The sequence below is a fragment of the Epinephelus fuscoguttatus genome, linkage group LG6 (genome assembly GCF_011397635.1).
Source record: "Epinephelus fuscoguttatus linkage group LG6, E.fuscoguttatus.final_Chr_v1".
Lineage (NCBI taxonomy): Eukaryota > Metazoa > Chordata > Actinopteri > Perciformes > Serranidae > Epinephelus > Epinephelus fuscoguttatus.
Genome location: NC_064757.1, coordinates 23,120,914 through 23,130,520, shown reverse-complemented (window position 1 = coordinate 23,130,520; position 9,607 = coordinate 23,120,914). Strand labels below are relative to the sequence as shown.

Here is a 9,607-nt window from a genome sequence, read left to right as displayed (position 1 = left end):
ACAAGGATGCTCACACACTGTAACTTACATCTTTTACAACAAAGAAATGTTGTTTCAAGTACAAAATGTGAGTAAATCACATGTGCATTAAGAGTAATACTGTCATAATCCATGTTCACAGTTTGGTTCATTTCAAACACAAACTGCATGACTTCCTCCACATCCAGACCCAGTTTGCTCTCCACACTGCTGTGACGAAAGCTCTGCATTAAATATTGATCAGAGATCACTCAGAAACTTCAGAGGAAAATATTTATTACAAGAACAACTTGACAGCATTTTCAACTTAAAAAAAAAACCTGTGAAATGTTGCAGTATTGCTATTTCATACGTACAAATTCCACAATGTCAAGCAATCTGTACATTAAACTGGAGTGTTCGTGAAAACAACATTAGCAAACGAGAAATTGTCAAATCATGAACATTCAGATTTCGCTGATTAGGGATAGAGAGAAGGAGAGAGAGAGATTCATGAAATTTGAAAAGTTGTGCAGGACAAAGAACATATGATGAGGACATTCACTCTTTCGTGATTGAGAACCAAATGTTTGTATGAATTCACAGTTCACATTATTGGTACATTTAAACGCCAGTTGATCAAAATGTCTTCAAATAAGCCAAAACAAATTTAAAATGAAAACAATGAGAATACATGTGTAGCTCTAACAATACTGATACATCATAAATTATTTGTAGCATTGAAGGGTCTGCATTAAATCAAATTACTGTATCTCTAAATATTGCAAAACAATATGTTTAGTTTGTCTCTTTTGAATCAGTTTTTAAACTGGCATTATTTTTAACATATTATGTCTCTTTACAGTAAACTGTTGAAAATAAAAATCTTAAAATGCCTAATGTTTATTCAAGTTGGGCCGCACCTCATTTAGAATTTCCCTAACCACTTACAGCTCATTTAACAGTACTTGGGACGCAGATGTCACTTTAGCCCAGTGAGAATTAATTTCATAAATAAATAAATTAGACCTACATCACTCCCCTCTTCACTCCAACTCTGTACATATTCTCATACAGTATGTACACATATATATGCACACTCTTCTTTTTTCCCTCGGCCCATTCACTGTGTCACTGCCTCGCAAAAAAGATGTTATCCACATATGTTGCTTCTTTCATTTTCCCGACATTTTCTCTACAATCTCTCTGGGAGAGATTTATCAAAATCACCGTAAACACATGGCCACCACCTTCTCTTCATAACAAGTCAAACGTTTCCACTTTCAAATATATTTTACAAAGTCCTGTTAAATACCGAAAAACAGAAGTACTGTAGCTGGGGTCTGGCAACTATAACTACAACTGTGCAAGAGCTTCACGAGAGAACACTAATATCCAGTTACAGTATCTATTATTCATGCACTGCTGCTCACATTCAGACACTCAAGTCTCAAAGTCATTCTTCATCCATCAAACTTCCCCTAACATACCATTACTATTGGCTCTAATCAGCACCAGAACGTGTCATTCCAAAAACAGAGAACAGTTTCCCTTTTTGCTGTGAATAAAACATGTCTTTCTTTAGCCACTAGATGTCACCACAGATTGTGCTGTGTCTTTAAAATCCATCTAAGTAGGTTATCTGGCTTCTTGTGTTTCAAAACAACTTTTAGGATTCAGAGGCAATAAATTATATATGCTTATCATGAATTGTGCACCTACATCAAGTATAATGTATGATTAAAATTGGCAATGTTCCTCACGTTACCTCCACATTCACACTCAAACTCTCAAATTTCGATCATCATAAACATTTAACGATGGCAATGTAGTGTTACCGAACAGATCTTAGTGATGTCGAGCAAAAAAAACATTCAAAAACTAACCTGCGAATACATTTTAAGGCAAAGGGAATCGTCAAGGCATTTCCAACACCAATGTTGCATAGCTAAGGCAGCACAGAACTGATTACGGTGAATATGTACATTAAACTGTATATCCGATGCCTTCTTTATATACAAAATACCCACATCCATTGGTGAGCACATCAACATGTATTTACACATTCATTCTCCTAAGCCTTTGAGTTTTGTGTATATGTAGCGTTGTATTCCAGAGAACAGTTTGGTCAAAGGAGGAGCTCCCAACATTTCTGTTTCAGTGACAATGACACAAAAGTTACTCGATCCTCACTGCTCCTCGTATTTTTTTATACTTAATCCACTTAAAAATAGAAATAAATTTAAAATTTTTTACTGCATTAAACGTAACCTTAAAAACCTGTAACACATTAAGCATTTAAAAACCAATATCTATCTCGACGACATCAATTGTTGTGAGAAGGTGACATTGACAACAACAACTGTACAGAGATTTGTAGTGCATGTAGTGTTCATAAAGTCAGAGGAATGATGGGGTTACCTTTGTCTATGCTACCTATTAGTATATCGTAAAATGTGAGTATACGGAATCATATGTGGAGAGACTGAAAACATCAGAGTCATCACACCAGTATTTTGACTATCAAGGCAAGCAGAGTTGCTGTGGCAGACCACGAGAGGGAGCCAATCCACCTGACTGCAGGTTTAGTGTTTACACCGTTTTATAGAGTTGCAGCTATAAATCCCTGGCACTTCACCATGCCCCTCGGCGGGGCACATGGCAGCACATATGCTCTCTCTCTATCTCTCTGCATCAACCAAAAAGAAAGAAAGAAAAAAAAAACACATTATGATTGGCAAAAGCATCCCCATGCACACATTAAAATTACAGTAAAAGTAATATTAAAGACCATTCCTTTGGTAATAAATAATTTGGCTTGAGTGCAACATAAAAGCAATGTGAACCCCCTGCAGTTATTCAGGGGAGAAACTAAGTGAGAAAGAAGGAGTGTTAGACATGCAGTGAAAACAGTCTATAGCCCAGTCTTTTTTTTTTTTTTTTACACAGTAGTCAAAGTTCATGACAACAACCCCCTTGTCTCATTTGTGCTACATCCAAGCTTCAGTGTCCAGGCTCCCTGACTGTCCAGGGTAGGAGCAGTCTTTGTTGCCCATGGCTGGGGAACGTGGTTGAGGATGGATCATATCCGCAAAGGCCTGGTGCAGGCCCTTGCATGTGGCTGGACGACCAGTAGAGCGTGAGCTCTGCGGGGACAGCGGTGGGGTGTGGCTTGGGGAGAACGTGTCATGTGATTGCAGATCTCTGTAGCTGACCGGGGTGGGGATACGTGAGGGGCTGTTTTCTGGCCTGTTGTCAGTGCGAGGCCTCATCCTGCCTCTCAGTTTGTGCTTGGAGATAGGCGCTACCCTGTCTGCCTTCTTTTGCCCTTTCTTAGTCTGCAGCCCTTCTCCATCAGTGTCCCCGTTGGTCAGGGGTGAGGATGGTGGGGGGGATTCAGAGCGAGATTCACTCAGGCTGAAGCACATGGAAGAGTTTTCACTAGAGGAATCCTGGAAGGAGCAGTCCTCCGAGGGGGGGAGGGGCACAGGTGACGGACATGCCTCTGGGGGCGGGAGGTCATCACTGCCGTCACCATTTTCTAGGTCATATGGTAAGTTTGGCTGGTGATTCTCCAGAGGAACATCTCCCTCAGGACCTGTGCCCCAGCCAAGCTGACCCTGCTGACCTGTCAGCCCCCCTGTGGGAGGACAACCTCCAGGGTCTCCATTCATATTCCTACAGTGAAAAGCAGGTTGCGAGGGGACCTGATTCATCAATCTGTCTGTGTCTCCAAGACCAGGCAGGGAAGATGGAGGTTCCCTCTCCTCGATAGAACTAGAGATGGCTGGGAGCTTCTTGAGAGCCCCTCCACGCTCCCCCCAGTGCTCAGGCTCTCCTGGACCAAAGTTGTGTGGTCCTCCAAAATTGTGTCCATAAAGTAAATTCAAGGGGTCATCCAGCGGGAAGTGACGGGGATTAGTTCTCTTGGATTCCCTGAGGTCAGGCAGAGTTCCTATCTTTGCCCCCACGTTCAGGGAGGAGGTGGAGGAGTTAGAAGAGGAATAGGCAGAGTCAGTGACATTAGGATCCATGGGTGCTGGCACTGAATGTGTCCCAGCTCCCTGCATGGTAGCTCCTCCTGGGGCTCTACAAGACACTCCTTTAGCCTGCTGGGTATTGGCCAGAAACTCAGCCTCAAAGCTGCGATACAGGTCCTGCTCCCTCTGGGGGTCCAGCGTTGGCAGCATCTGGAAGCCAAGGCCCAGTCCTTCCTCCTCGGGCTCCTGGCGCTCCAGGCCAGACCAGTTCCTATGGTGGCCTCGCCCAGCAGAGCGAGGGCCCTGTGAGGTCCGAGGGGAGCGGGCAGCATGATGGTGAGAGTTGCGGGGAGATGAGTGAGGTGAGCGTCGACCTCCTGAGGAGACTGGTGGCAGGAGTCTGCCTTTTCCTACAGAGGGTGAGCGAGGAGCAGGAGGTCTGGGAGTCGTGATAATCTTCTTGCTGGGGCTGCTGTTGTTGTTCTGTACCCCTTTAACAGGTGAGTTAGAGCACGAGGACGACTGCCTCTTGCTAAACCCACCACCTATTCTAGGTGAGGATGGGGGCAATTGTTTGGCCCGGAGGTCCTCTCGTCTGTCCGCAGGTGGGGGCTGAGGGTCTCTGTAGCAGGAAGCAGGTCCCGGGCTGGCATCACTGGACCGAGTACGACTAGTTATCTTACTCTGGCTGTGGGAACGTGGAGCATGGATCCTCCTTGGGCCCTCGTTTCCGAGGGAGCGGCCCCTCTCTGTGCGGGATGTTCGTGATCCATCAGCGGATCCTTGTGGTGGGTTCGGCTTGAGTACTGGGGCGAGACCAGAACGTTCCCGAGATTGGCTGCGCGCACGGGGCAGTGAGGGACGCAGGGATGGGGTCTGATTTCCAGCTCCAGGCCTCTCAATCACATGCTTTCCCTCCTTGCGATTGACTAGCAGGACTACCTCATCACCAGAGCGACGTGAGGCACCTCCTAGAGAGTACCGTCCCCCACCTCCCCCTCCCCCTCCCCCTCCTCCCTTAGAGGAGGCTGTGGAGGAGTCACTGTCTCCAGACAAACGTCTTGCCACTGGCATCATTGTCTCCTTATTCCTACAATGCAGAGAAGAGACAAAGAGTCATTTATATTCATAATAATACCACAAACGTTGTGTAGATTTTCCAACTCAACACATTTTGTTTTACCCTAAAGTTTACAGATACTTCTGTTGTAACTGAAACTTTTAAAGTACCAGAAAACTATGTATTAAGTTGTTGTCATGCATTAAAACACCCTTCAGTAAATTTAGGAATGACATGCTCCAATCCTGTGTTTTGAATCTTGGTGGTCGAGATGCAGTTGTTTTCATTTAGATCACAGGTGTACTTTTAATCAGTGTTGAATAGTGTTTATTACAGCAGACCTCTAAAGTTATCCTCAGAAATTAGATTACGATCAGGCATGCTAACTCGCTTGCATGGAGCCCACCTGTTGACCTACTTCCCCAGTTAGCTGTGAACAGTTGTCAAGGGATAGTTGTCAGATTAGTCTTCATCTAGTCTGGCGCACTTTAAGGGCGATGCCCCACCCACACAGGGTTAATTCGAATGAGCTGCTGCCCTGACGTCTGGTTTGAGCCATCGCTCAATACAGAAATGAGCCACACAGTGGCTTGAGGCCAAAGTAAACCACCATTCAGCTCCAAATTGTGTTAAACAATGGCGCCTTCACACTCTGACATATAGAGAAGGTATGTGACCGACTAAACCTTTAACCAGCTTCATAAAGAACATAAGCAGGTTTTATTGTCTTTATATCCCACAGACAGAGCCACTCATAATGGTCTTAACATGCCACCACTCTGGCTCTGATGCCACCAGCATAGCCACTGCTCTATCACTGATGTGCGGCTTCACAAGCATATCTGAGAAAACTGATGTGTGCTTTCATTTGTTTTTTTTTCATATTAAGTCGGACCATCTGTTTGCCATGGCGAGAGAAGAAAGGCTTGAGCAACAGCTCGCACAGAATCACAGCCAGTCTAATTAAAAAGGGCCTATTGTGCTCATATTCAGGTTCACACTTGTATTTTGGGTTTCTAGGAGAACATGTTCACATGCTTTAATGGTAAAAAAGCACTTTATTTTCCTCATACTGTCTGTGGTGGAACACTTGTACCCACCCTGTGTCTGAAACGGTCCATTTTAGCGCCTGTGTCTTTAACACCCCCTCCCGGAAAAGTCTATTCTGCTCTGACTGGTCAGCATTTCCAGGTCTTCTGTATCTGTGTTACTGGCATCTCTGCACCAATAAATTCATGCTCTGCATTGTTATTGTAGCCCGGAGAATGACTGTAACATAGTATAGTGACATTTTCTATGATGATAAATCACTAGTTAACAATTCTAAACCAAAATCTTCACAAACGGACATTTTACAGCAGGAATATGATCCAAAATGAAGTCTGAAGCCTGAGGTCTTTGCTCACAAGGATTTCGATTACATATATTTCCCTCGTTATTTTACACTTTAGCCACTTTAAGATGAACATACAATATTGTATATATGACAGAAAATAAGGAAATCACAATAGGCCTCCTTTAACTGAATGAAAGTAGAGGAGAGTGGGGAAAAGGTGAGCTGAGTAAATATGTTTTGTGTCCTCCTTGTAGCCAACAGGAAATGCTGCAGGGTGGCTGTGTAAGATAGGTTTATCTGGTCAATGTCACCTGAGATTAGATAAATCTGCTCTGGTCTAATCTGTGGCTTCCTGGCATTTGTATTTGTTGTTTATTTTCCCAGTTCTTTGTGTGTGCCTCTCTGTCTGTTTGGTCATCTGTGGGCACGAAGGAGCAAGCAGCAAACACTGAGCGTGATCTGCCAGGCTACTTGCGAGAGATTAATCTCTTATCATTAACACACTTATCCGCACACTTGTGTAGATGCACACACTCACCTGAGAGGATTAAAGTGGCGGGGTTCTGAGCGGTCTCGTGGCGGCCGTGGGAGTAGAGTGCGTGCTGCACCGGAGTCCAGCTCGGTGGGGGCGGAAGGGTTCTGGGAGCGGCCAGACCTCGTGGAGGTGGAAGAGGCACATGGAGCAGAGGGGGGCTCCAGGGAGCGCCTGTCAGGAGGTTTATAAGGTGCAATGCCGTCATTTCGCCAGTGTGGACCTGGGCTGGTAGAGCGGGAGGAATGGGCGCTTGAGGACTTGCTGTGGCCGCCCTGGCCTTGGCCACTGGCTTTAGCCTGGTGGTATCGGTGGGCTGTGGGGACAGATTGATGACAAAAGTTAAAGACAGGCTTCAAACCAGCATTGTCAGACAGCCTTTAAAAACAGTAATCAAGGGTATTTCTTACATCTAAACTTCGTTTGCTCTGGTCTGCATCAGGGACCACTTTGTTACAATGCTACATATTGCCTTTAGTTTTATTTGTGTTCACATGGCAGCATGTACAAGCAGGCCGAAATCTGCAATGCATGAGGAAACTGTTCTCATTGGTCAGAATTTTCATGCAGGAAAACTCTGGAAAGTAAGTCGATAAAACTGCAGCTAGAGCAGCTACGTGACACACCCACTAGCTACATGACTCACCCACCATAGCTACACATCAGTCCACGATAAGCCCCCTTCACTCCTTGACCTGGAATCAGAAGCCCGATGAAAATGCTAAGGTAGTAATTAGCTAGCTATGAGATATTAGGTTAAAAGAGAGGTGAATAAGGTTAGGCTGAGGGTAATAGTAAGGGTTACATCTTGTTACTTATAAAGTTAATCACATCTTCATTTATAATGAAAAATAAACTGGTTAACTGCTACTTTGGCCTCATATTTACTCACTACATTGTCATGCTGTAGCAGGGGTCAGATAACCATCATGACGGTGGGTTTGTCTTGTATTAGTGGAGGGTACCATTTGTAGGCGTGTGTCGTGTACACTACAGATGAAAGGTGTTTGCAACTATATACGCCTCCCCAGGAACAGCACCAGGTTTTGAAGCCAATTTGACATAGTAGCCAAAGGTGGAATTACAACTTCCAGGGTCTGTCATTTGACATCATGGGGCCAAAAAATGATTTTTCCTATAGACTTACATTCAGAAAGAGGCATTTGTAAATCAGCAGATACATTTTTTGGGCATCACAAACCCTGAAAAATGACTTGTTTCAATATCAGAATTTAATTCATTTGGTCTTATAACATTTTGAAAGTCTATAAGGGGCTTTTAAACCATTGTATCCCCATTCAAATTAGCAGAGGCCTAAACTCAAAGGTAGCCGACTTGGCCGGTGGAAGTCCCTGGTACGTCTGCTCTATGGGCTCATGTAATTTTACACCCAGAGATCAGAATGAAGGAGTGAGAGAGGAGGGGTGACAATCCAGCAAAGGGCCATGGGTTGGAATTGAACTTACGGCCACTGCAGCAAGTACGTAGCCTTTGAACATGGGGCATCTGCTCTACCAGGTGAAGTAGTGGGTGCTTTTATGGGAACGAAGGGGGCCTCACCTCCAATGCTGTATTCAGTTCTCTTCATACACCTATGTGTAGACTCCAGAAATAGATTCATACACTACTTTACAGTTTCACAATGGAGGACCAGCTACGTGGGTTGATCTTGGTCCCTGTCATTGTTCATTACATTGTTTGCATTTAGTCAAACTATACAATTTGAGAATGAGGCGCAGATGTAAAATAATGTGTTGATGCAAAGAAGTCGCCAAAGGCACATATTAAGACTGTTAAGGAGGAGGGTTACAGTAATCCTCCTGAACTGTGACATGCTCATTAGCCAAAAATATTTTGGTAGATCTATCAGGTATGTCTGTGTTCTTCAAAACAGCCTACACCTGTTTAGCACTGATGTGCTCTAGCGTAGCTGAAGTACACACTCAAGCACTGTGCAGCCGGCTACGGGAGCTGGTTTAATCCAAAAAAAGAGTACAATGCTTCCTTCAGCTGGGTTGGATCAAGGTCGGATCATGTTCTTATTTCAAATGAACCGTACCAAACCATACCAGAGATTGTTTGTGACTGAGGATACGTCTTTGACAAAGTCACAGTCTGATTGTTTTGGTTCACACTCAAGTGCAAGTGTGATGGCTGTGTTCACAACCCCCTGAACAAACCACACCAAGGGAGTAAACGCTCCAGGGTTTGATTCAACCAAACTAAATAAGGCAGGTGTGAAAATGCCCTTAAAGATCCAGAAATATATCATAACTAACAACATCAATGTTATCACGCTCTTGGATAGCAGCAGTACATAACATACTGTATGCTTCCCTGAGCCAGGGATAGACAGAACCTTACTTGTTAAACAAGCCGACCACAGAGATGCTGATGATCACATCATTTAGGGAGACATTTATAGAACACAAAAGGCATATTTCTGTGATCACTTAATACTGTGTGATCTTCAACATGGCCCCTTGTGGTTAGAAATGTAGCACCAATTACGACTTCAGCTAGTGTCAGCTGTTGAGGCCAGACGCTTGGCCCTTGACATCACCACCTCAGCAACAGTGTGGACTCCACAGATAAGGAGGGATGGTCTCATCCAGCATAGTGTACAGGCATGTATCACTGCTGCTAATCAAAGTGAGAGTAAACATTTAATGGGTAGGGGTTATAAGGCCAATGTCTGTGTGTTGCATTGCTACACAGATGTGTTGTGGGATCAGGTAACT

The 9,607-nt window shown here is 44.3% G+C and overlaps 1 protein-coding gene across 1 annotated transcript in view; it reads right to left on the bottom strand.

Moving 5' to 3' along the window:
- Positions 1-244: 244 nt before the first annotated feature.
- The window catches only part of gas2l1 (growth arrest-specific 2 like 1), a 30,042-nt gene continuing 20,679 nt past the window's right edge, over positions 245-9,607 (bottom strand). The window contains exons 4-5 of the mRNA XM_049578891.1: positions 6,873-7,182; positions 245-5,028 (exon numbers count right to left, since the gene is read on the bottom strand). Of these exons, the coding sequence (XP_049434848.1) occupies positions 2,949-5,028; positions 6,873-7,182 (2,390 nt within the window). The 3' untranslated portion in view covers positions 245-2,948. The remainder of the gene's footprint in view (positions 5,029-6,872; positions 7,183-9,607) is intronic.